This window comes from Pterocles gutturalis, unplaced genomic scaffold, assembly GCF_000699245.1.
Source record: "Pterocles gutturalis isolate BGI_N339 unplaced genomic scaffold, ASM69924v1 scaffold6725, whole genome shotgun sequence".
NCBI lineage: Eukaryota > Metazoa > Chordata > Aves > Pterocliformes > Pteroclidae > Pterocles > Pterocles gutturalis.
Genome location: NW_010143285.1, coordinates 5,641 through 32,095, shown reverse-complemented (window position 1 = coordinate 32,095; position 26,455 = coordinate 5,641). Strand labels below are relative to the sequence as shown.

At 44.3% G+C, this 26,455-nt stretch overlaps 1 protein-coding gene across 1 annotated transcript; it reads left to right on the top strand.

Moving 5' to 3' along the window:
- Positions 1 to 513: 513 nt before the first annotated feature.
- On the top strand, positions 514 to 26,455 carry ESYT3 (extended synaptotagmin-like protein 3). Its single transcript, XM_010084665.1, has 22 exons — positions 514 to 543; positions 1,459 to 1,593; positions 2,110 to 2,186; positions 8,563 to 8,629; positions 9,240 to 9,329; positions 10,383 to 10,438; positions 12,992 to 13,112; positions 13,611 to 13,784; positions 14,306 to 14,388; positions 14,834 to 14,882; positions 15,499 to 15,588; positions 16,434 to 16,496; positions 16,591 to 16,659; positions 17,921 to 17,986; positions 19,334 to 19,420; positions 20,262 to 20,411; positions 20,948 to 21,390; positions 22,553 to 22,642; positions 23,202 to 23,333; positions 24,814 to 24,919; positions 25,512 to 25,561; positions 26,419 to 26,455. The coding sequence occupies exons 2-22, from the start codon at positions 1,495 to 1,497 to the stop codon at positions 26,453 to 26,455; spliced, it is 2,199 nt and encodes a 732-aa protein (XP_010082967.1). The 5' UTR covers positions 514 to 543; positions 1,459 to 1,494.

The following is a 26,455-nucleotide window of genomic DNA, read 5'->3' as shown; positions in this document are numbered from 1 at the left end:
AAGCCACTGGCACTGTCTTAGTGGAGAAATGCTGCTGCAACCAATAAATCGAGTTTCCCAAGCGGGTTCTTGTTTTCCAAAGTGCGGTCTTCTCGTTGAGGTGAGCCACTAGAGGTAACAGGTCCTGCACAGCTCGTGATCTTGAAGGGAAGCAAGTTCTCGTGGCTTCCCATGGTGTGACCAAGAGGAGGATGAGAAATCTGATGCTGCTTTGCATCACGAGCAGGATATGACACTTGCTTTAATCACATAAATGTGCCCGGGGCATACTGGTACATCAGTACACGTGTATTCTTTTGCTTCTTACTATTTTTTTGCTTCTTTATTTGCCCTTTACAATCTTTCAGGGAGGTAGTAAGTGATAAAGGATGTATGTATGAGGGCAGAGGGATCTCAGCTTACTCTGAAACTTGTTCCACACTCCATGGTATCTTTTGCTGGTGTTGCAGTATACCAAAACAGATGGCACGTGGCACTCACTTTGTTTTTCTTTGCATCCAGGTTCACTTCCCTGATGTCGAGCGAGTGGAGTGGCTGAACAAGGTGAGGAGCTCTGATGGTCTCCGGTTTGTGAGCCCATCTGCTCTGAGCTGCATTGCAGCACAAACTGTGTGGGCCAAGCCTGAGAAAATTGTCACGTCACTGCAATACGGCTCAATCATATCAGTGTCTGTACTTAAGTCTTGGAGCCACTTAAGCATAGAGTTGCAGCTGAGGTTTTGGTGAGAGCCAAATGTGTGCCTGGTTGATACAGGTTTGATGAATTTGGCCACAAAACTTCCTTCTGGGATTTAAAAAAAAAAAAAAAAAAGCAAGTGAGTGTGTATGTGTGTATATATAGGTAGATGTATGGATGTGTTTATATGTGTATATACATGTGTGTATGTATTACTATTTTAGCAAAATACTGGCATCTCTTCTTACTAGGGAGGTTCCCAGAGAGCTCTGAGGCAGGTGCTCCCATCAGCAGGTGTAGTCAAGCTCTCAGTAGGAAGGACTCAGTGGAACTCAAAGCAAAACAGCTGAACATGCAAATTAGCATCCAGTAACTATCCTGGTTTTTCTTTCTAGCAAACTCTCTTTTTGATGTAAAAGCTCATCTCACTCCTCTCTGAATAAACCCAACTGCAGGGAACTTTGTGACACTTTAGAGTAATTAGGGGCTACTGTGCTTTAGAGACTTAAACCCTGGGCTTTGCTGCCTCAGCCCCTGTGGTTAGAAGCGGTCAATAAGACTAGGGTGCTGAAAACTCACCTTTCGGTTCCTAAAACAAATTCCTTTCCTGAGGAACTGAGATGGATCCTTTTATAAGGATGGCTTAAGAGGACTTAAGAGCACAAATGTGACTTGGTGTTTTAAAAGGACAGACATTAATAGCCAGGTGTTCTGTAATGTGTGTGTCTGTTTCTTTGTATAAGGTACCTTTTCAGTATGTTTTCACTTTTGCTGTTCTTTAGATCCTTGTACAGGCTTGGCCATACTTTGGGACAATCATGGAAAAAACATTTAAAGAAGTTCTTGAACCAAAAATCAGAGCAAAGAATGTACATCTGAAAACGTGCACCTTTACCAAGATCCACTTTGGCGAGAAGGTAGTGTGAATCCTTTGCAACACTTGCAGTTCAGTCTTTTCTGAAAAGTTCAGATGCAAGGGGAGTCTGATTTTCAACTCTTTAATAGCTCTGGGTGTTTAACAGACTGGTATTGGTACAACACTGCTGCTTCCTTTCTTCCCTCCTCACGTTGGCTTCGTCATCTTCACTGTGATCATACAGGAGACCAATCCGTCACACATGTCAGTGTCATGGCACTGGAGACAGAAAAAGGGGCATGTATCTGTATTTCTTGCTGTTATACCCTTGCGACAGGAGTTTTCAGTGCTTCCTAAGGCTTGTAGCATGGGCTGCTTGCACACAGACCTGCATTTGAGGACTGCCAAGGCTGTTCATGCTACTTCTTTAAAGGAAAAAACTTCTGTGGTTTACTTGTACTTTACATGCAGTTGTGCAAAGTTTTTAATGAATGCTTCTGTGCTTGATTGGAGTACTTCAATTTAGCTTAATTTGAAAGATATTAACTGTGTTGTATCTTGTTTGTCTTTATTTCAGTGCCCTAGAATCAACGGAATAAAAGCCTACACCAAAGAAATCAATAGAAGACAAGTGATCCTAGACCTGCAGATATGGTAACATTGCATCATTGATTATGTAGATGGTTCTTCACTCAGTGCCCATTTGACACCTGTGTGTGAGTTGTCATGCTGGACTGGACAGGTGGTCCACTAAGATCAGCATGAAGTGGAGGGGTCCTTGTCTTATATCAATCTAGAATGATATGAGATAATCTGTCCCCCAGCTGGATGTCCTCCACTTACAGAAGTGAGTTGTTGTGCATCAGCCTTTAAGTCAGAAAGCAGTGTCACCTGCACGGGTCTGGGTGTTACCCACTCTGGCCCGTCACTGCTGCCTTGGGTATAAGAACGTGTCCCTTGGCTTTGCCATTCATGGCAGTAAGAACCCGAGTTTTGGAACTGTATTTCCTGTTCCAACAGCTCTCAGGCATGGAGGCACTTAGTCTGTCTTGCCCCACTACGGTTCCTCTTCAGTCCAACCTCTCCAGTTTTTCCAGAACTACTTGTGCTATTTATTTTTTAATGCCGACCCCTAGATGAATCCTCTTGTTTTACTCACTGTTTATTCCATGTGCCACTCAACACTTTTGCTTTTTTTGATTGCAGCTGTTCTCTGAGCAGAAAACTGCCTCTGGCTCTATTAACAACAACAACAACAAAATTAGATAAAACGTTCGATACCTCCCAGGCTGTTTTGAATGAGCTTGTGTGTTTTGTTAACATCAGAGCCAGTGCAGAGCTCAGCTCTCTCCTGGTTTAGCCTGTAGGGTGGAATTACTGAGGGCATTACCACTTGTGTGCTGCTGTAGCTCTGTAAGTTTAGTGGGCGATTGAGGTCCCTAATTTAAGTGGGTTTTCTTCATGGTGGTGCCAGGAAAAAGCAGTGTGAAATTACGGAGTGTCTTGGCAACAGCACAGAGCTGCTCAGAAGTGTGCCTGCTGCTTAATGTGGCAATGGCATGGCAGCATCCCCAGCCCTGGCAGAGCACCGTCGCTCTCTGCAAAATGACATGTTTGATTTTCAGCCAGAATGTGTTGTGCTTCAGTGCTGTCAGTGAAATGCTCTTTGTAATAGCCAGACCAGTTTTAGGGCCTTTGACAAATCATTCGTGCTTTCCACATGGAGATCGAGGGATTTGATGCCTTTAAGGCTCTGCAGGAGGTTGCTGCTGTTCTCTGTTAAACTGCTTCTCCAGGCTGCTTCTCACACATACTCATTTTCTCTGTCTTTTGACAGTCCTCTGCAGAGGGATTCCCCAGCCTCCTCATTTCTGTCCCTCTGGCAAACCCATCAGCATCTCCAAACTGGCCAAGCACTTTTGTTCCTCATCCTTGATGATAACTTAGCCTGAACGGTCATCTGATAACCCAAGTATTTTCTGTATTCACACAGGAGTATTCAGACTGCCTTGCCTCTCTGATGGGGATCTCTTCTGGGCTGCGTTAAGGACCCGGCTTCTCTTACATTAACACATTAACATCAGTTTCTGCAACTAATCTGGGTGTTGTGCATTGTGCAGTGTCTGCAGGAGGTAGTGTATTACTTCCAGGAACAGGGAGAAGCAAATCTATGAGCGGTGGTGTTATTTACCTGCCTTTTTCTGGATTGCCAAAGGCACATGGTTTGGTTTTTTTTTTTTCTTTAATCAAGGAAGGAGCAATCGCCACTCTTCTGGAGTGAGGCAAGCCCCCATTACAAAACAGGCTCTCTTAGCGACATGGACAGCAGCGAGTGTCTGCACTAGTGCAGCTGGTGTTGGGAGAAGAGCTGCTGAGAGGAGATGGACTTGAGCTGCCCCAGTGTGAGGCTGCTGCCTTTTGCGCTGCCTCTTGGTCTCTGCGTGCTGGTGAGGTTTAAAGGGCTGGATCTGTCCACAGAGCTGCGTCCTGGCAGCACAGCTCTGGAGACGAGAGCGATGTGCCGTGGGTGCTGGTGTGGTGCACTGTGCGATGCTGAGACCACAGGGACTGGCTTCCCTCTCTCGGGTTCACAGAAGCAAGGCGATGTTGCAGTGGACATTATAGGATTAAGGTCTCTGCATGTTATAAGCATGACTCCTTTGCCTTGCTGCTTGCTGGCTGTAATTTAGTGGGAGTTCCCTTGCTGGTGAGCCCACGTGAGCATGGCCCGTCGGCTGGCTCACCCCTACATGCAGTGCTGGCCGGGGTGGCTGCAGCAGGGAGGGCTGAGCAGCCGCTTCGCGCACCATGCTGTTGTCCTGGGGGCCAGCACTCCTGCTTGGCAGCAGCTCTGCCCTGCTCCAGTGCTGAGTTACCCTTGGTGTTAGGCGGTGTCTTGCATCTAGAAATCTCATCAGGCTCTGTAAGTGTTTCTTGCTGTCAGTCTCGCAGCACTGCAGCAGGAGGGACCTTTTCCTTCAGTTTTATCAAAGAGGCTAGTCTCTGAAGCCCAGGGTCTTTGACTTGGCCAGGGAAGAACACAGGAAGAGGGCAGTGGTAGAAAAAAACTTTCCCTCTTAGCCTTCCTTTGTGGTCTGTACGGAATAATTTGTGGAGTTTTAATAACCACTGGCAGCCATATGGTCCATCAGGTGTTTTGTTCAATCTGTTTATGCTCCTGACCTCCCCAACATGATGTGGCACTGAATGCTGTGGTTCAGGTCTGTGCCATGTGAAGAAGAGCTTCCTTTCCTCTGTGTTAAATCTGTGATGTAATATCAGAAATTGCATCCTTTGCTTGTGAACTGTGAAAAATACGTATGGGCAGTAGCTGTCAGCAGAGCCAGTGATACAGTACATCTGGTATTGCATGGAGTTGCCAAAAGGAACTTGAGAAGCTGCTCTAATTAAATGTGTTAATAACAGCTTACCTATCTGTAGCATCAGAGCATTGGCAATGGTTGTGTAGAGCACTGTCTCATTACAGCCCTGACTGTCCCACGTGAAAGGACTACACTTGAGTTTTTGGCAGGGAACCCGAGGCTCAGGTGATTACTTGTGAGGCACAGAGGCATTTTGGCAAAGGCAAGGAAGGAGGCTGTAAGTTTTCTTCAAAAATATTTTGCTTGGTCCTTGAGATGATGCACCCAATTGGTGTAAATTAAGTTGTGTGAATTTTGGCACAGCTTATAGGACTGAACAGAAATATTGAGAGAATCACTTCGTACCCTCAGGTCTTCTGTACATGCAAAGTTTGTCATTTATCCATCTGAAGGTCCTGGTGTCTGTGTTCTGTTCATGTATCTGCTTTCCAGTGCAAATATACCTGACCTGCAGCTTTCACATGACACATAAGAAAGTATCAGGGTTCTTGCAGTGGCTAAATGAAATATGAGATCCCCACCAGACTGGGATTTGAAATCCTCGAATCTAAAATATGAGATCCCAGCTGGAAGTGAACTGTCAATGCTCTGGGGTCTCCAAACAATTTGCCCTAGATCTAAATCGTCAGTCTGTTCCCTGAGCACAGGGAGCTGACAGTTGCATTCTCCAAATGAATTAATGTCAAATCATTCCAGAAATGTTCCCCAAAACGACATTTTTCAAAATGGGAACTTTGCAAGTGCAGCCACTTGACCTCCTACAGCTGCTTTTCTTCCCACTAATTCTGCAATTGCCTGAGCTGCTGTGTAGCCATGTAATCATTGGCTATAATCATCCGAGTTTCAAAGTATGTGAAGGCACTGTAATATCCAAGGAGAATATCCTGCAATCCAGTTGCTTCCTATTTCATTAATCTGATCTAGTACTCATAATCATTTCTCTTTGGCTATGTTTTGAATTTGCATTTCTGTGCTCTTCTGTGTCATTTACGGTACATGAGATGTCATAGAAGAATAATGTAATAATTAATATGTATTAAAAAAATAAGTATGCGTTGCAATTTGCTCTTAAAAGAGAATCTCTAGACTTCCTAACTGGCAAACTGTTTTCAAGTCTGGACAGACAGTCTCTGTCATCTAGTGCAGAACTGGAGAAAGTCATCAAAAGAAGTGTGCAACAATACTTTGAGCTTTGGTGGAGTTTGGATTAACCAAGTTTGTAGGATCCTTCAAAAATATTTTCAGTTTCTTGTAACTTGTCAGTCTTGAGCAGAAGAGGAATTCTTGCCCTCAGGAGCCTGACTTGATAGGTAAAGGGGAGAGGCAGCGGTGGTCTGGTTTTTCTGATCCCCTGTGGTACTTGGTCATGTTTTCTTGTCTCTCATTTTTCTAATACTGCTTGCTCCTTTGCCCAAGTCCAAAGTCAGGCAGACTAAGCAGTAGTCTGTTTTACAAAGCACTCGAGAAGGTTGGACCAAAGGGGGCTTTTAGCACGCAGGCTGATAAGAAGATGGAGCCCATGGGAGGTTACGTTACAGGGGGAGAACTGCATGTGCCTTTTCTAAAGGGATACATAGGCATCCAGGTTAGTCAGACTTGTATTTGCTCTTGTAGCATCCCTGCCTTCAGCTGATGGATTGCCACTGTGTCGTAAACACTGGGCTCGGCTTTTCCACCCCAGTACAGAAGAGGTACAGATATGTGCCCTTGTACAGGCTTCTCCAGTTCTCAGCTGTGGCACAGGCATGCTTATCTGCATCACCCTGTGCAGTAGGTGATGTAGGAGAGAAACAGGTGGTTCTTCCATCCTTCGCAGGTGGGTAAAGCACGGTCCTGTGGACAGTGGAAGAGTGGAAAAGGAAGCCTTACACGCTTTTGAGTGTCAAGGCTTTGGTTTGGCTCAGGTGTGTTCTGTCTGGGGGAGAACAGCAGAGAGCACAGCAAGGTTCTGCTGAGCAGAGCAGGCAGACGAAAGCACCAGCAGCTTGGACTGGAAAAGAGGAGTAAAACTAAGGCACAAAGAGTACATCCTTCCGACCAAGCACCCTGGCATGGGGGTGATGCCTGTATGAAGCAGACTGAAGGATAATTAAAGGCTCAGGCTCTGATAAAAGGGATAAAGACTTCTCTGATATCTGGTCTCTAAAACTTGATTGCATGTGCTGAAGTGTTACTGGAGAAAACAGACATCTAGGGCTGGGTGGGAAGGCATAAAAGTTGTAAACTGAAACACCACAACTATTATTTGTCATGTCAGACACTAGCAACAGCTGAATTAAATCCTCTTGGATTAATTACTGAAAATTGCGGAACTCAATTTGGCTTCTCGTTTAGACTTTTATTGTGACAAAGCTCTATTAGCACCCAGTGTAATGAGCTGTACGATAATGTCAAAATTGTAGACATTAATAAATGTAAAAATTAGTTTGTTTAATTATGTGACTAGCTTGTAAGGAAGACTGTTAATTTTGGCATTGCCTGTGAGGTGGGTTATCTAAGAAAAGAGAATGCTCTAACACTGCAGGCTTTAGTTTGTGTGTTATGCGCTTTTTGAATCCTGTTAAGTGACTATCTGTGGACAAATATTTGAGAACTTTGCTTGCAAAAATGGAGACAAATTCACAGGGTTACACATTCTTGGCAGGGTTTTTTCGGGGGAGAGAATCTGTGTATGTGCAAATTGGAGTGTGAATTAGTGGCAACTGCAGCACTATTTGCCCATATACATGTGGTCAGAGCAAAAATCTTGTCCTTTGATTGTGGGGTGAAATTATGCATGCAGGTGGCAAGCACAGCACATTCACTCTGCTGCGGCACCTTTACACCCTGCTCTACCTGCAGGGTGTTTGTGTGTCTGCATCCAGACTTTGCAGAGGACTGAAAGGGAACTTGGTAGCTCCCTTCAATTGTTTTCTGCCAGAGGCATCAACAGATCTGCCAGGTTCTGCTCCCTGGGGAGTGGCTATCGGTTTCTGCATAAGGTGATGTTTGTACTTTTATTAAAGTCTAAGATGTTTCCAAATTGCAAAAGCACCACACTCAGCATTCGTTTTATTTAAAGCCTGATGTTCTCCATGGCAACTGACCAAAATCTGATCTAAGTCATTGTCTTTTAATTCAGCCTCAAGGAAAACAGGTTATTTTTAGTGATGATCTTTCTTGTCCTTCAAGTGGGCTTTTGGGTTGTGGGCAAGGTGAGGACCCCATGTGTAATGGCAGGATGGCTCTGCATCAGGCTGGGAGCTGGGTCACCAGGTTGTGGGCTGGGATCCTTTGGGCAGAGAAGGGGGCAAGACGGCAGTTGCTGTGACTTTGAATTTTGAATGAGCCTTTTGATCCCCTCCTTGGAGCAACCTTGCCTCAGCCAACTGCCAGTCTTACAAATGGAAAAGTAACCTTGAAATACAGATATTGCTTTGACGTTTTGCAGATAGATCAATATCCCAGCTGACTGCAGAGTTTATCTTGTGAAGATCTGACCCTTGTTCAATATGTTCAACTTTCCCTTTTCGTTTGCTTGAATATCCATCTCTGTCTGTGGGGTCATGTTGTCAGTCATTAAACTAATTTCATTTATGCTTTGTACAGCCCAAAATTTCTCATTGGACTATTGCAAACTGTGGAATAACGTGAACATTTTATTTCAGTTATGTTGGGGACTGCGAGATTCACATGGACATATCAAAATTTAATCTTGGAGTGAAAGGCGTACAGGTGAGTGCAGTGCTAACGCTTGTTCAGGGCTGTGTGTGGCAGGCGGTAGCATGTCCCGGTGGGGAGGTTGTGACCCTTAACTGGGAAACCACCAGCTAGCAGGTTTGGAATGATTGGCTTTATCTCCTTGTGTTTTGGCTGGGGAAATGATACCTTCCATGGAAAGCACTTAAATACCACTTTTAAGCTGCTTAGTGTGACTCTTAAACAGGGTCATTGCTAGACCATCAAGCTCTTGTGGGTCAGCTTCTGCCACTGGATTTCAGAGGAGCTGCATGTTGGCAGAGAACTTAAAAAGAGCCAGTTCTGACAGTGTGTTCGTAAACTGGGGTAGATTAGACAACCTTCTTACAACGTTGAAACCTAATAGGCGGGTTGCTCCATTGTATGGCAGTCAGGGTTGAAGAGCAACTCCACAAACTTAGAAGGCATTGCCTGATGTCGGTAACAATGGTTTGGGGGGGAGGAGGTTATTGTTACTAAATTCTAAATAAAATTACTTCAAGTAGAATTTTTAAAATTACCTCCATCACTGAAAAGCTCATGGTTTTAAAACTATATCCTGAGAGTACCTTCAGACTCAGTTTTCCTCGGTCTGTTCTGTTTGCAGTTGTATGGGACGTTGCGGGTGATACTGGAACCTCTTCTAACTGACGCACCTTTTATTGGAGCGGTGACCTTGTTTTTTATGCAGAAACCGGTGAGTAAATAATGAACTACACTCTGCAGCCTTCTTGATACTTGGCCTGTCTCACTGCATGGATGGGTCTTCAGTGAGTGACAGAAGCTGTCCATCACTGGTAACCCAGGCTGCGAAACTGGGAATGCCTCACAGTGCACGTGTTTGAATAGCAAATTCCTGATTGTTCAGTGCTTCTCTTGAACTGTAGGACAGGAGTGAATTTGCCCTATTCTCTTGTAGTTGTGCCTAACAAGTTACTTGCTTTAAGAATGGGAGGACTTTCCGATGGTGACAGCACAGGAGCCAGTTCTAGGCGTTTGCTGCAAGGTTCCTGCCAGGTGGATTTTAAGTCTTCCCATTCATATATTTTAAATGCAGTCATCTTCAGACCACTCAGTCATGGCTGTGCTCTGAAAGCTTGCCTGTTTAAGATCATGTGCCTTGCAGTTGAATTGATTGTGGTTTAATAAAATATGAGAAACCTTCTAGTCTTGTAAGAACCAGTTATAGCACACAGCTTTGCTTGCTTCTGGGTTATCCCCTGCTTGAGTTCATAGAGTTAGACATTTTGATCTTGGATAAGGTGTTTTTGTGTTTAGATGTAGTAGCGTTATATCAGCACAGGAAAAAAAAATTGTTTATTTTATGAACAGAAATACAGACTCTTCAAGTTGGGTGGTGTTTGTAAATCCCCCTGCCTCAGGGTATAGACCAACTCCTAAGTGAAAGGATGAGGAAGCAACTTCAAAGTCTGAGTAAAGCTGTCAGATTTACTGCACATGAGCACAGAGCATCCGCCAGTGGTCATTGCTAGAGGGTGAACGCCGTGTTTCCCTGTGCTTGCCAGGTAAGCTCCAGTGATACCCTCACTGCAGCTATGGCAGGTAAAATAGATAAGGGAATCGGTGCCAGGTTTTAATGTATAGATGCAGTAATTTACTGGTGCAGGTTTTGCTTTCTTTAAACATCTGGCTTTGTTTTAGAAGCATTTGCTTCCCCTTTAAATTCTACCGTCGTTCTGAAATAAATTTTAATGGTCCTGTATCATTTTTCTCCCTGATCTTCTTGTAGCACTTGGAAATCAACTGGGCAGGCATTAGCAACCTCCTGGATGTCCCAGGGATTAAGTGAGTGTCTGTTTTGCTTCAATTTATTCTTCTTTAAAAAGCCTTTGGAAGTTGGGTTGGCTTTCTCCAATAATCATCAAAAGTATTATCGAGAGTGGTGTGTAAAAGGTGTTACACTGACACGCGTGCCATCATGTCTGGCTCTGGAGTTTTTGCAAAACCTGAAGAGGGTGCTTTTTACGTTCTGTCAAAATTGCTTCAATCACTTAATTGCATTTGGGCCTTAGGATGGAAATAGTAAATCCCCAAAACTGCAATCATCTATAAAGTAAAAAACGAGCCCTTCTGTTTCTGGTGTGCCAGTTCCTTATAAAGGTAGATGAGCAGCCCCAGGTGACAGGCAGTCTGTGCTTGTGCTTATTTGCCTTAGACTGAAAAAGACTAGAGTTGCAGTCTCTCCAATGAACTGAAATACAATCTATGATAAAGAAAACTGCCCCAGATTTATAGGGAGAAATGTGTCACCTGCTCACCCTTTAGGTTCTTCAATGCCTCTTGTGTTGATCTTGTACATAAAACTTGCACAGCAAGGATGAAATTCTTAGCGGTTTTCAATACTGTACATTTCAAACTGTTTCTCCAGACTGGAGATTCACTTTGTGCTTGTTCCTTAGCGTAAGGAGAAAATTCTGTTACACAAGAACAAAATGTATTTGGTTGCTCAGCCATTGTCTTTGAATGCAGATGCAGACAGTTCTGTTCCTCTCTTCACCTGCAGCTCATGGTTTGCAGACTCGTAGGAAGTGGCTGGCTGCTCTAGGTGCCAGTTTATGCATTAAAGGGCCTCTGAAGACCTTTGATATGTTGAATGAGAGGAAGCTTTTTTTTTTTTTCTCTTAAATTTGAGGCCAGAGTGGCCTTTTGCCCTGAAGTTTTCCCAGTTTTTATTAGAGGATTTACTCTGTTCTTATCTAATGTGGTATCCTTAATTCTTCCAGGGAGAAGGTATGTAGGTGTTCCAACCTACAGCCTCTCATATAATTAAGTGCAAATTTGGCATCCTAAATTTTCACTCCCTGGTTCTCTCACAGGGATATGAACACACAAACCCTTGCCTGTTCATCCGTGCTGCGCATAAAAGCTGTGAGCAAAACACCCTGACCATGAACAGGCTGAAGTATGGGTTGAACAAGAGCTCTCCCTTACAAATGAATGAGGCTTACTTCAGAGAGTAAAGAAACTGGATGCAGTCATCTGTTCTCCTGTGTTTAGTTGGGTGTACCCTGAGACTCGAGAGGAGGGACAATTCTGTGACCTTGCTATGGGGGTTTCTTGACAGGAAAGCCAACAGCCTGACCAAGGGCTTTCAGGTTTCTGGTTTCACATTTGTAATAGGAGAGGACTTTACTTCTGTCTGAATCCAGCCTCATCTGTGAAAAAGAGATCTTCATTAAGAGGATGAAAGTCTTTCAGATGTTTGGTGCTCTTAGGGTTTCCTCTTAGTATTGTCTTCTGTTCATGCTGAGTTCTAATAGTACGTTGAAGTCCTCTCATTAATCACCTGGAGAGTACTGGATGTCTGTAATAGCCATATACTTCTTGCTCAGGAGAAATAGGTCAAATTAGCTGTCCCTGCCATACAGATAGAGCAATTCTAAAGAAAAGATTTAAACTAAAAAGCTAAAAATGTGTAAGTTTTAATTAGATTGGAAAGTTCCCTAAACTCAAAGTGGACAGTACTCTCAGCTCAGCCCCTGTGATCAGTTACTTCAAACAAGGTTTTTCTTCTTAATGTACAATATACCAACATACTGAATTTCATATTTTGATTGGTCTTCTATTAAAAAAAAAAAAAGCCAAACTAATTTTGTTTTGAATGAGGCTGGCTTCTCCTTCTATTTTACAGTAAAGTCTCAGCACGTGGCCAAGAGCAGACAGCGGTGTGCACGGGGGTCATGTTCTAAGTCTAAAACCAAACTACCGTGAGGTCTTGAGCCCCCTGTGAAATGCTAAAAGTTCCTGATTCCCTCCTCACGTTGTCCATCTCTGGTGTCAGCGTTTCCAAGGACACCCAGAAGGCCCAGGAGTTTGTATGGCTTCTTGGGGTGCGTGATGATCTCATCATCTGGCCTAAGTTCCCAATCACTGTTTACAACCCCCTGGAACCGAATTCACATCCAGCCCTAGTAACCCCAGACTGGAACATCCCTGCGTGCAAGTGGGTACTGCACTGTGTGTGCCACAAGGCAACGGTGACTATGTGCAGGATGATAGGGAACAGGATTGAAAGGGGTCTTGAGAAGCTGTCCCATGCTCATCTTCAGCTCTGCAGCAGCTCAACCAGACACCAGTTATTGACAGGAGACAGCCTGACCTTCCACAGGGATACACATTGGTGTTAAACTGTCCTCTCCACTGCCTCTTATTCTAAGCTAAATATTGCAAGTATGAGTTTCTTCTGTCCATGTGTAGTTGGAGAAAGGCTGGCAGTATCATTCATTTTGCAGTTTCTTTTGCCTGTTTCTTGCACTGTTCCTCATTCTTTTATTCTAACTGAAACTATGATTGATGGTAGAGATTTATGTTGCTTTTTTTTCCCCCCTCCACCTGCAGTGTTGTGTCGGACTCGGTAATTCAAGACTTCATTGCTGCACGGCTAGTTCTACCGAATAGGATCACAGTGCCTCTGAAAAAGAACATGAACATTGCCCACCTGAGGTTCCCTATCCCGCATGTGAGTGGTTTTTTGCAGTAAGGGTGTTAACCTGACTGTGTGTGTTTGCCTCAGTGTTGGACGCATGCAAGCTTAGTGTCTTGAGTTCCATGCATCAGTTGTTTCAACCTGGACTGTAGGCTTTCTGTAGGTAGTATTTCATAAATATAAAAGCAGATGTTGGATAGTTCAGAATGCGGGGAGCAGGGTGGGCACTGGTGCGTCCTACCCTCTATACATGGTATAAGAAGTCTGTTTAGACACTGAGCTCATTTCCCAGTTTAAACCTTTAGTCTCATTTGAGAATATCACAGATCTGCAGTTAGAGAAGGTGAATACATGTGCAATGAGTGTCAGGCTACTTAACACTGGAAATATACTGCATCAAAATACACGTCTTTGCAAAACTGCCATGGTGACTGCCCTTGCTGCCTGAAATAACTAGTTTTAGGAGGTAGCACATTATAATTATCCAAAGATTGCATTTTCATGACCAATTTTGTTTCCCATTTTATTCAGGGAGTGATAAGGGTTCATCTGCTAGAAGCTGAAAACCTTGTCCAGAAAGACAGTTTCCTTGGTGCAATCAGGGGGAAGTCTGACCCGTACGCTGTTCTTCGCGTTGGCACGGTGCAGTATCGAAGCAAGACAGTTTCCCGAGATCTTAATCCCATTTGGAATGAGACTTTTGAGGTACTGAATCTTTTGATCTTTCCATCTGTAGGATGCACAGCCGTTTACGTCCCTGTGCTTGGAGGACCTTCTCTTAGCTGACTGCACTGGAGCAGGTGGACTTCCTTGTTTCTTGATTGAGGCATTTGTGTCCCTTAAACAAGTTCAAATTTACATTGCAAACTTGAAATGTCATTCAGGTTGATTTGATTTACATATGTGGGTTTTTGGAGGAGGTGCAAAGCACTGCTTTAAATACCAATCAGTGCAGCAGTCTATGCAGCTGTAGTCTGCTCTAGCATTGATCCTTCTCTGCTTATGAGATATACCAGTCTGAGGGGTTTAACTTGTAGCTCATAAACAAGCAAACTGGTTTTGAAATATTTTCACCTATAATCAATTGAATTGGTTATGCAGTTAGCCATGAAACAGCAGGGAATGTCCTTAATGTGTTATACAGCTGTGAAGTGTCATGTTCTTGTCCACAGCCTGAGCCTATGTGAACGCTTTTTATTTTTAATCAATACCTCTTTCTCCTCCAGTTTGTTGTTCATGAAGTGCCTGGTCAGGACTTAGAAGTGGACTTGTACGATGAAGATCCAGATAAAGATGACTTTATGGGCAGGTAAATTAGCATCACCCTTGCCTGGGGTCCGGTAACCTCTGCAGTGGGGCACCCAGATTATTCACACTGGAAATTTAATATTGAAGGGAGCTGTTCCCTTTGTCCAGATACTGATACCGAGTTATTAGTTCCTAGTGCAGCTAACTTTGAACAAGCTAGAGAATGGTCCCAGACTCTTGCAGGGAATCCTAGGAAACCATCAGAAGTGGTAGTTACTACATTACTTGAGATTTACCTCAAATTTATTTTAGTTTTGGAAGTATTTCAAGGGAGAGACTTCAGAAGTGTAAGTGCATTCCAGTGCACACACAGACAGGTAATGCTGATGAGTGATTCAGAACAGACTTGAGCGTGGGCTTTTTTGGTGGTGATTTCTTCTGCCCCCAGCAGCAGCATGCTGTATGCCTAAATATACACTGAAATGTTTGCTTTTTTTGTCTTTCAGCTTGCTGATAAGCCTAGTGGATGTAATGAATGACAGAACTGTTGATGAGGTAAAGATCACAGCTTATTTCTAAATGCGGTTGGTGGTGTATGCTTACATGTACTCATTTGTGCTCCCTCTCTGCTACTACATTGTTTCTGTGTGCTTAAAGCTTCCTTGCACACTTGCACCGTGGTATTTTAACAAAAAGAAAATACCTTCGCTTATAGCCATTACAATAATTTTTACAATCAAGCTGGCAACCTTGGAAAGCCCTGAGGTTACGCTGAACCAGCAGTGTTGATATCTCATGTCCTGCATGTACCAAGTACTTTGTACAAGGCTTCAGATAAAGTTTGGTGAAGCAGTCTGCTGAGGGGAGAAATGATCTGATCATCTTGTGGCTCATCCTGCAACCCAGCACTCTGCAAACAATGCCAGGGTGCCTGTCTTGTGCTGCTGCTGGTTGGAAATAGCCATGTGCTTTGCATGTATATGGGGATATTATTTCTGGTTTTTTCTGGCTTGGGTTTCTAAGTAGATGGACATGCTACAAAAATGCAAGCTAAGGTGCTCAAAGCACAATTCATATTGTTTGTTGTACTTAAGTCTCAGAGACTGCAACATATATAAAGAAATGATTCTGCCTCAGAGTTGTCAATTTACTCTTTGTTGTCTCCATTTAGTGGTTTCCCTTAAGTAAGACAACAAGCGGGCACTTGCATTTAAAACTGGAGTGGCTTTCACTGGTGAATGACCAAGAAAAGCTGCATGAGGTGAGTATATTTGCTTAAAGGATTCAGATACTCTGATCCCTGTCCAGTGATCAACAAAAAAATGTGTACAATTAGGAGCTCCAGGCAAACTCAGGGGAGTTTATTTTTGTCTGACAAAGTTTTGATGTGATTCCCACCCACGGCTCCTGAGGAGCAAGGGCGTTTGCTTGCCCCAGGTCCCTTGGTAATTCAGGAGTAACTAAAATCTGGCAGCTCTTTTTGCTTGAATTAGCAAAGCTCTGTTTGACTTGCTGCAAAGTGGCCTCTCACAGTTCCCTTCTTGGATAGTTTTTCCCTCTTCATCTAGGATCTGTGTAGGACCCCCGTCTATAACCTGTTCTAGTCACAGACAAATACCCAGCACTGGTGCTTGGTAGGGCCAGGGTTCCAAATGGTGTCTTACTTGTCCAGCAGAATTGCTTGGATAAAGCCCATCTTCCAAGGATGCTGTTTCTTTATAATCAAGGAAAAGCATTTGAGTTCCACTGAAGTGACTAAAATGTGTCTCCAGGCTTTGTTCTGCTGACACTGATATTGATGGGTCTGGTTGAGCATGGTTTTAGGTGTCTTGCTGCACTGGGGAAGCCAACCAGTCCTGCACTAGAGAGATTGAAGAGCATTAAGGAGAGTGAATTGAAAAGACACTTCTTCTTACTAGTACGCTTAGAACTATCATGCTGTAGTGGCTTGTGCTCCTCTAAATTGCAGGTTTTAGGAGAAAGGTGAAGTGCTACTTAGCTTTCAGAAATTGTCCTTTGAATTTGTGTTGTGCTTCATGTTGTCCTTGTTGGGTAATCCTGCCTACCTTGTGTTTTGTTTTGTTTTATCTTTCCTGGCCTTCGCAGGATAAGAAGGGTCTGTCTACAGCTATTCTGATAGTCTACTTAGACAGCGCCTTCAACCTCCCAGTGAGTACAAACCACGCGCAGGCAGCCTTCACTCCTAACCTTTTTTTTAAAGTCCACAAATTAATTGTTTTTAAATACTCTTTTACTAATTCAGAAAAACCACTTTGAGTATTCGAATGGTGAATGTGGAGCAAAGAAGATAAAAAATAACAAGTACCTCAAGGTAAGAGTTATATTATTCTCCCATGCTTGCAAAACAACATTCTGGATTATGCAGTATCATAGCAACTGAATCTAGCTGTGGTTAAAAAGAAACTATCTCTCTACTGTCTGAATCTAAATGACCAGGGGTTCCAAATAGTGATTGAAAGCCCACCTCCACCCCAGTGAAAGTCTGGGAGGTCCAAGGAGGAATGCAGCACAGAAATATTTGACTGTGTTTGAGGTTGCCTTTATTTTTATCTTATACTTTGGACAGACATCAGACCAAGGCACGTTAGCCTTTCTGCTGCTGCAGGGGTTCTTTGCCTGCTGAGCTGTTCCAGCTTGACCTCCCACATTGGGATGGGAGGAATACACTTGTTAGTGGATAACCTTCCTGTCCGTTGGAGACCTCGCCACCAGATTCCTTCCCCCTAAGTTTTAGAGGGGTTCAGAAGACACTTTGTCATTCATGCCTCCTCTATCTTTGCTTCCATTTACTTTTTTTTTTTTCCTTTTACTTTTCCCCCAACTACTGCATTTTGCTACTGTGATCTAAATGTGGGTATAGGGAAGAATGTCTTTCTCCCGTCTTTCTTGAACAAGCTACACACAACCACAGCTCTGGGCAATGGATAAAACTTCCCATTCTCTGTGAGTAGCTCCCCTCCTAAATGCAGTCTTTACAATTTAGGTGAGTTACCAGCACTGTGATACACATCTCATTCACTAATCCTTAATTCTGGACTTCATTGTATCCACTTCATATACAACAGTGTGCCAAGACCAGATCCTCAGCCTCAACTTCTATAGCCTTAGTGCAGAGAAGCACAGTACAAGAGGTTCAGTATTATTGCTTCCAGAAGGAATTGTTACTTGATGACGAAGACTTGCTTCTATCTGCTTTACAGCAAGTCCCAAGCCTTGGAAACCAGTTCTGAGAGTCCTCTTTCATTCAGGAATGATGAAGACTTCCCATTTAGCCTTGAACTCTCTTCTCTGTCTCCTCCCTGCTTCTGATAAATTTTTAACTGCTCACCTATTGAAACCTAAATACATAAAACTTTGTCTTAAATGTGTACTCCTGATGGTAGAGGGTGGAGGGTTATGGCTGGAGTCTTTCCTGTGTACTGCAGTCTTCGGATGTCCCACATCTGAAAACTTGTCAGCTTTCCAGCAACTTATTTCAAGTAGGAGTAGCAGTTTGGTGTTGTGTCCTGTAGACTATAAATGTCTCTTTTTTTTTTTCTGCTTTCTTTTTTTTTCCTTGTATTAAATGACAGAAGATGGAACGAGAACCTTCCTCCTTCGTCCTGCTCACAGTAGGAAACAAGACTCAGAAAAGCAAGGTGAGGCTGACTCTTCTGCTTACCTTAAACACATTCTGTTTTATGGGTAACTATCTCCAGGTACCCCCTAGGAAGAGTAGGAGTAGTAAAGCTAATGTGAAGAGCTGTAGTTCTGGTGATAGCTGCAGAGGCTGGGAGGTGGGGGTCAACCAGCACGTGGAAGCACTGTCACTGGTCTGTGCTTCATTAGTGGGGGTCTGATCAGCTGCCAGACGGGTGCGTGTATTTGTGCTCATGGCCACACGGTCATGTTGACCAAGACACTCTAGTTCTAGGAGGGCTGAAGAGGAAAAAATGATAGATCTCCAATCTAGCTCATGCTTTCTCAGGGCAGAGTGTCATTTGCATTAAACTGGCGTTTGTTCCCTCATCAGAGTCTCTTGGCTCCTGTGTTTCACAGTTTTTTGAATTTTTTTTTACCTGGACAAGATGTATGCTGGTCTCCGTCGCTTCACTTTCATTTCCTTTTTCATTATTTAATATTTATTTTTGCGTGATGAGCATGAGCAACAGCTGACTTCTGCCCTCCCAGTAGCTGCCGTGTTTATTCCACTGCAGCTGGATGCAGATGTTATTTTGGACACCCAACGAAGAGGAATGAATCCTGTTGGCTGCACATGAGCATACGGGACTGGCACCTGTTTTCCTTTGCTTCCTACACCTGTTCCATCCAGAAATTGGGTTCTGCTTCCATTTTTTTTTTACCTTTTTTGGCTTTCTCTTTTCCCCACTGTGTCACCTGCCTCTCCCAAGCTAGGTCAGACTCCCAGCTCCTTTCCCCTTGCCGCCAGCACTCGTGGCCTGGTGGAAGCAGATGGTTTATGGAGCAGCCTCAACCACAGCTCCCATGGGCGCTTTCCGTGTTCTTTCATCCTTGAAATGGATGGCAATGAAGCTGTGCCCTCCTACTCTTTCCTTAAACTGCTCCTCAAGCTTTCCTGCCCTTCCCTGGCAGCTCGCCGCAGCTCTGGGAGCTGGCTCTGGGTGCCTGCGGGCTGGAAGCAGCACCCTGGCTCTCCCTGGGTGGAGAGGTGGGAGGGAGGGAGCGGTGCCTTGCTGCAGGTGAGGCAGGCTGCTGGTCCAGGCAGCGCTGGCTGGGGCCAACTGCAGCTCGACAGACTTGTTCTTCGGCATTTCCACGCCCCGCAGAACTTGCTCTGGTTTTGCCAGAGACTTTGCTTCTGCAGGCTTCTGACCTGGAAATCTCACTGTCTCCATGTGGGTAGGGTGTAGCATCACTGAATAAAACAAGAGGGTCACTGTGACCCTCTCTGGTGATCAGTGTCATTATGTTGTTTGCTGCTTACAGAATAAGCTAATGGACATGCCGCAATCTTCTTGTTGCAGACCTGCAATTTCAGCAAAGATCCCACGTGGGGCCAGGCTTTCACCTTCTTTGTCCACAGTGCTCACTCCCAGTCCCTCCACATTGAGGTGAGAGAAAAGCCTTTCCTTTGAGTACTGACTGCACATCCATAGGAGGAAACCTCTTTTATGGTGGGTGTGATCTCAGGGCTGGTTGTTTCTGTGTGCTTGTACTGAGGTCCTCCTGCGTAGGAGGTGGAAGAAGCACCTGTTGTTGCACCAACACATCTCTGTTAGGTGATGCTGGTTGTCTACCTTTGCTCTAGGATCATGTAACACGTAATATCTTAGTTCAAAACATGGGACATCTCTGGCTGCAAAGTACAGAGGAGGTTTTGTACAGTCTGTGTGTAGTGAAGCCATTAATATTTTGCTGTCAGAAATCACAGCCTTCATACTTCTCGGCCTGAGTCCTGCCTCTTCAGCTTGGGATTTTGCCTCATTAAGAAATCCTGTATCTCACTAGCACTCATTGCAGTCACGGCCAGTTCTATGGCTGTTCACTCGGCTACAGAAGCGGATTTCAGTTTAGAAGGTGTATTGAGGTTAAATAGGCTGAACAAACGATTGCCCAAAAAAGCTTATAAAGGTTTAGACCAGTTGTCATCCCAGCTGCCTGGGGCATTTTTCCCAGAGCAAGTGAGGAAAGTCAAGTAAATCCCAGGACCTAGTTTTTCTGCCAAGGCAGTTCTGCCTAGCTAGGGATGGGATTTTTACTCCACACATACTAATTTGTTACACTCCTGACTGAAATATTGGCATCACCCATTTGGCAGTAACCATAGTTGATAGTGTGTTCTGAAGTAAATAAACTGTTTTTGGTGTCCGTCTGAAATACCTTCTTGCTTTGCTGTTCCCGGTGATATGCTTTGCAGTTTACCATCTAACACAAACTTTCCCCCTCTTCCAGATAAAGGACAAGGATCGGGATGGTGCCCTGGGAACTGCAGTGGTATGTCTCTCCCACTTACTTAAGGACCCCAACATGACTCTGGATCAGAGATTTCAGCTGGATCATTCCAGTTCAGACAGCTTCATTAAGATGAAACTTGTGTTGCGGGTAAGTTGTTCTTTGCCGTGTTCACTTGGCTTTCCCAGCGGAAGCATCCAGTTCTAACCAGGAAAAGAGATGAAAGGTGGGGGTGGAGAAGTGCAGCTTTGCTTCACAGATGAGTAGAAAGTAGAAGTGTGACAAGGTCTTTAAGGGCAATTAAGAGCGCATGATGGAGCTGAGAGGTATCCCTGAGGCTTCCTAAGACTTAGTGCAGCGCCATTGCTCAAAATCTTCTCATGACAATAAAGAGTTGGACTGAGAAAATCTAAGCCGGGGAAGTCAAAGCTGCTAAACAGTGAGAGGGACTGATGCTTAGGAATTGCTTTCTCATCGTGCTCTGGATCAGTGTTTAGACACTTAAATACATGCACAGTAGGACAAGGGAAGAGAACATCACAGCTAATCCCATAGCGCTCTTTCATCTCTAATGGCAGATTCCTGCTCCCATAGCTTTGTGGTGAAATTTCATCTGAGGTGGTAATGCTGGCATTAACCCCAGTGCTTTGGGACCAGCACTCATTTCTCCCACTTGTGATTTTTAGGCCTTTAGTGTTGAAGAACCTGATCCACAAAGAGTCAAGGCTGGTGTCAGTGCCTCGAAGCAAGGTCCTGTGCATGTCGTGGAGAAGGGTGGAAACCAGCAAAAGTGTGTCTCCCCACCAAAGCCAGAAGTCTCAAAAGTACCTCCTGTGAGCAAAGACTCTGCAGCATTTGAATCCCAGCTGAAAAAGGACAGCAAAGAAGACCTGGACACAAATGACAGTTCAGCAGCACCTGCACCAACTGAAACTGTTGCTGGCCTTAATGAGACAGAGCGTGAGCAAAATCCAGAGCATCACCCGTCATCAGCATCGCATACCAGAGCGGTGGTACTGCCCACCTTGCCAGTCGTACAGGAGATGAGGCTTGCGCCCAGCGTTGCTTCGCTGGGTTCTCTGCCTTCTTCTTGCTTTGAATTAAGTAGCAGCAATCTGGAACTTCATAAGTAGGTGTTCTTCCAGCAGAATTGTTCTTCTCTCGGGATGGTTTAAGTTTTATAGATCTCTGTTGATTACAGTTGAATTCAAGATGGCTAAGTCATTTGGAGTCCTGGGTCTCAAATCACCTTACAAGGAATTGACCCAAGTATTCCAGTCAACAGCAAAGTAAATCACAGGGTCACTATCAGATCACGTATAAAGTGAAAGCATTTCCTTCTCTGGCTCTCCTAAGAAGTGCTGCATGTGTTGGCTGAGCCTCTCACACAGAATACCCTGGGTCCTATAAAACTCATGATTTTTGCACCAGGATATTGTAAGTCTGAATATCCCACTTCTGTAAAAACATAAACTCTTGATAAGCATATTTGACTACTTAAAAGTTTTGGATTCTGTGTTTTATCCAACAAATTTTAAGACGCTCGTAATGCTGTGAAACAAAGTTTTTGTGGATAGGTGTGCTTGTGTGCGTGTCCTTCCCACAGCGCTAAGTGTGAGGCTGCAGGTAGTCCGCTCTCTCAAGGAGGACGGAGAGCCAGACCTGTCTCTCCTGGGGTGCAGAATGGAGCTAGCAGAATCCTTAATGCGCTGAAATAGCAAAGAACGTCCATCGCAATTAAGAGAGCATCAGAGCAGTTATCAACCTGAATATCAAACTCAGCTCCAGCTGTTCAGTCTAGTGCTTCTGGAAAGGGCCTCATTCAGAAACCATTTAAAAGCTATTTTTAAGCAATGTTCTGGATTTGAAACCACTTTAATAACATGCAGAATGAGTTATAAAAAAAAAGGTCCCGTTTTGCGTATACAGACATCCTTGAAGGAGCTGTGTAACATGCTGACCTCTACTTTGCTGCTCCACCTGCACAGGCCAGTTAGGTGCTTTTTTTGGCGATTTATGCTGTGGGACTGAACCAGGTACCTGTACAGAAGGCCAGCTAGGCAGTGCTGGAACTAACAGGAGTGTTGTTTCTGTGGAGCCTCCGTGGTCTAGCTGCTTTCTAGACAGCAAACCTTAGGATGCCAGAAAGAATAGTGCCCTGAAAGTTGGCTTTAGTTGAAAATGCGTCACCAACTTGTGAAGCTCCTGTCCCGTTTCATGCTGCTAGGTATGTGCATGTGGTCTGTTAAATAGCTGCGTTTAAAAGCTTTGACTGTGCAACTGTCTTACAGCGGGACTGAAGTGCCTCTGGGAGAGATTCAGCTCACCGTGCGGTACGCTTCAATCCGGCAGAGCCTCGTCGTGCTGGTGAATGGCTGCAGGTAACGCTGACGTTTGCTTGCACCTCTCTGTGAAGGAGAGGGGAAGAGACCTCTGAGCTTGTGTCGCTCAGCAAAGCTGGAGCAGAACCACGTGCAGTGTAAGGTGCTCGGCTGAGACACCTTCACGTTGGCCAACTTTGGTCTGTGCAGCCTAAGCCCAGGCGGATGGAAACCACCAGCTCTGGTTGGTGCCAGTGGCAGGTCTGCGAGCGTGGCCAGTGAGTAGTGCTCGCTGCAGTAGAAATACTTTAACTTTCATCCACCTAAAACTTTCTCTGAACAGCACTGACAACTGATGCGTGTCTTGGGATGTCATGATAGGCATCATGACAAGGATTGACACCTATGACTGGATTTGTAAATGTTAATTTAGGAACTTTGATAAGCGGCCACCCCACTCAGTAGTGAAAATTTTGTTGAACTTCACATCCTTAAAGTTTTATTTGCTTATGTTCTAACTCCCAGGATAAAAACTTTTGGCCCATGCACCAGGGTGGGTCTGATTCTGGGTCAGTGGGAGAAGCTGTCTTGCTTGCCAACACTGTATTTCTTTTAACAGAAACTTGGTACCCCCTTCCAGTCGTGGAGTGGATCCGTATGTTCGTATATATCTGCTTCCAGATAGAAGATGGGCAAGCAGGAAGAAGACTTCCGTTAAGAAGAAAACCCTGAACCCCCAATACGATGAGAAGTAAGAAAACGTTCATTATGAGTGCTGCTGAAGTAGTTACGGTCTCTGTATAATGAAAGGGCTTACAGAAGGTACCCTGTTGTGCTGAAGGATTGTCTCATGGGAATGCTTGTGGGTCTTCTAAAAAAAATGGAACTTTAACGGTGATTTGTGAGTACTTAGGGCTGGCCTTGCTCTGCCTATGGTGTTGTCTGAGCCCCTGCAGGAGGGCACACCTTCTTCCCACCCCGCAGGGCCTGATCAGTCCCTGACCTAGCAGATGCAGACTGCTTTTGCTTCTTTGCACACAGATATTCCCCTACTGATGTGTAAATCCTTCTCGTTGCAGAGGCAATCTTTCGATTTGAGTACCTCACAAAGCCTACTCTGTTCATACTTCTTTGCCTGTTGCTTATTCTGACATCTTTCCAAAAGTCAAAGGCATAAATACAAAACCTTTTGAGCTGGACCATGCTTTGGACAGAGGGATGGATGTTGTCACTGAGACGTGGGGGGAGCAGGGTAAAATGCTTGCACCTCTTTGCTGATAGTTGGCACATCCACAGCTTTGCCTCTGAAATGGGATGTGTTTTGTATAAAGCCAAACACAGGAATGCTCAGACAGAGAGCTCTTTTGAGAGGTGCTTTAATCCCATATTTAAAGGGAGGTACACACATATGAAGATACATGAACATGGGGTGATCCTGGGTGGCTCAGTTTTTTCCTCTGTTGGGTCCTTTCTGTATATGTCAGTATAGGTCAGAAATGGTGAAAAGATCTAAAAATATTTCATCTTAAAACACTGGAGTTGTAGATTTTGCTTCTGCCTATTCCCATGTAACTCCACTGACTTAGTGGCAGCACAGCTGTTAGGAACAGCATCTCTTTTTCCTCATCCTCAGTGTTGGCGTGTCCTATACATCCTCAATTAAATATAATAGGGTGAGCAAGGCTTAGCTCCCAAACACACTACCTGTTTTACAGCTCTGACTTGAGGAAAAGCTATTCAGATGGGCAGAACTTAAGCGATTTAGCTGGACAAAACTCACTTGACATTAGATGATGTGTGCCAGAGGCATGAGTCAGAGCCATTAAGAATTTAATTGCCATAGGTTTCAACCTTTGTTTTCTCTTAATGTGGTGTAAGCCTGCTTTGTAAACTTGGGGGGTTGGCTCAGCCATTTCCTCTGAGTAATAAAGGTTGCATGGAAAACATGCTGATCTTCCATGAAGGGGGAAAATGATGGTAAACAGCATTTCATCGTGGATGCATGCTTTCCTCCTTCCCCCTGGCACAGTGAACAGTCTGGCCAACAGTGTTGTAGCCTATCCGGAGGCCTAGAAGAGATTTCTTACAATGTGAATAAAATAAAACTATAGAATTGCCTTTTCTGTGTCTTCCTTCTCTGTTAAAGTTCTGGTCGCTGATGCTGTATTCTGTCACTGTTCTGGCCGCTGATGCTTTAACTGAAGTCTCTCCTTTCAAAACTTTACTTTTAGGTTTGAATTTTTTGAATCATTGGAAGAAGTCAAGAAAAGAACACTGGACATCGCAGTGAAAAACAGCAGGCCATTCATTTCACAGGAAAGGAAGGAGCTGGGGAAAGTAAGTTTAAAGAAGATGCACTACTGATTTAATTGAGCTGAACAGTCTGAGGATTCCCGTAACCCTAGTAACTAAGTCTCAGTGACAGGACTAGCGATCTGCAAACAACTTATCTGCCAGATCTTCATCTGAAAGCAGGCTGTAGCCCTATATCCATGTGGAAGCTTGCGTGGTTTCACGAGATCCCTGTGCCATGCTGCTTCATTTCGGAAGGGTGCTTCTGAAATAAAAACATTTTCCTGGGATCCACAGCTGCCCGTTTGGGGAGTGGCTCCAATATTGCAAACATGCGGCTGAGAAAGACGTGTGGTTAAAACCCAGAATTTGCTAATGGTGCTTTAAGCTTTCTGTGAAAAGTAAACTGGAGTCACTTCCTCGGTGACAGATAAATTTCCAAGTAGTGCTGCTAAGGCACTGAGCTGCAGTGCTGCAGCTGGCTAATGCCCGTGTCCTGGGAACGCAGAAGCTCGTCTCCCTTGGCCCTGAGCTGCAGCCCTAGAACTTGAAAGTGGAGCTGACTTGGGAGGAGCGCTAGCTTAGCTAATCAATTTGTACGCTGAATAATACAGAAAATAAAATTTGTTTTTTAAAGGTGCGGATTGACTTGTCACAAGAGGATTTAATAAAAGGTTTTGCACAATGGTAAGTTTTCATCTCCATGCTTTCAGACCCTGCTAAATGGCTTTGCTGGGAGTTTGCATAACTGCTGCAAGTGCTGGTAAATGGGCTGGGTTTTTTTTTTTTTTGGTGAGCAAGAATATTTGACCTGGAAATGCAGGACAAATTAATTTGAACTAATCTGGTAGTTTTATCTCAGTTGTATGTTAATCCAGTTGCTAGTGCAACACCTGCCCAGTGAAAGAGTTTTAATAAGGGACCAGTATGTCAATTATAGTCTTCAGCATATTTTGTCATAAAAGCCACTGGAACACGTAAGTAAAAGACTTACGATTATTAAAGTAACCTTGCAACAAATTTTAACTTGGATAAAGATCTTCACTAAATTAATGCTTATAGAAACTATTATAATAAGCCACTTACAGTTTTGCTTGTATGTTTATTGTGGTTCAGACTTAAGCATTGGTCTGAGGCAAAGAACCAGGGTGGTTTTTTTCCCTTCTACGTCTGTAGTTAATAGCAGTAGTTCTTCCTTCTTTCTCCTTCAATGGAGCCCGAGGAATGCAGTGTGGGTAGTCCAGGAGCTTGCCATCCACATGGGCTGTGATCCAATGCTGGCCCGTGGGACAGGAGAACCAAGTTCCCCTGGCCCAGCTTGCGTCTGTGTCTCACGTAAGGATACGGCAATTAGGGGAGTAGGAGAAAAATGACGCATCTAAAGTTCCTGGTAAAGAGCTGAAGTCTGAAGCCATCTCCAAGGCCTCCTTTGCCATGCTGCCTGGGAAGCACAAGCAGTAAAGCAGCCCAAGTTCTCTCCATTGTGCCAGTTAAAACTTTAAAGTCTTAAACTACTGTAATTACTTATTGTGTCTGTCTTGCAGGTATGAGCTGACAAGGAGTAGACGCAAGAAAAATTGA

What these genes read in the sequence shown, in the direction of transcription:
- ESYT3 (XM_010084665.1), top strand. Translation starts at nt 1,495, where the DNA reads ATGGAAAAAACATTTAAAGAAGTTCTTGAACCAAAAATCAGAGCAAAG. An exon ending in AGCAATCTGGAACTTCATAA is followed by an intron (nt 21,391 to 22,552) that starts GTAGGTGTTCTT and finishes ACTGTCTTACAG; the next exon opens with CGGGACTGAAGTGCCTCTGG. An exon ending in AACCCCCAATACGATGAGAA is followed by an intron (nt 23,334 to 24,813) that starts GTAAGAAAACGT and finishes CTTTACTTTTAG; the next exon opens with GTTTGAATTTTTTGAATCAT.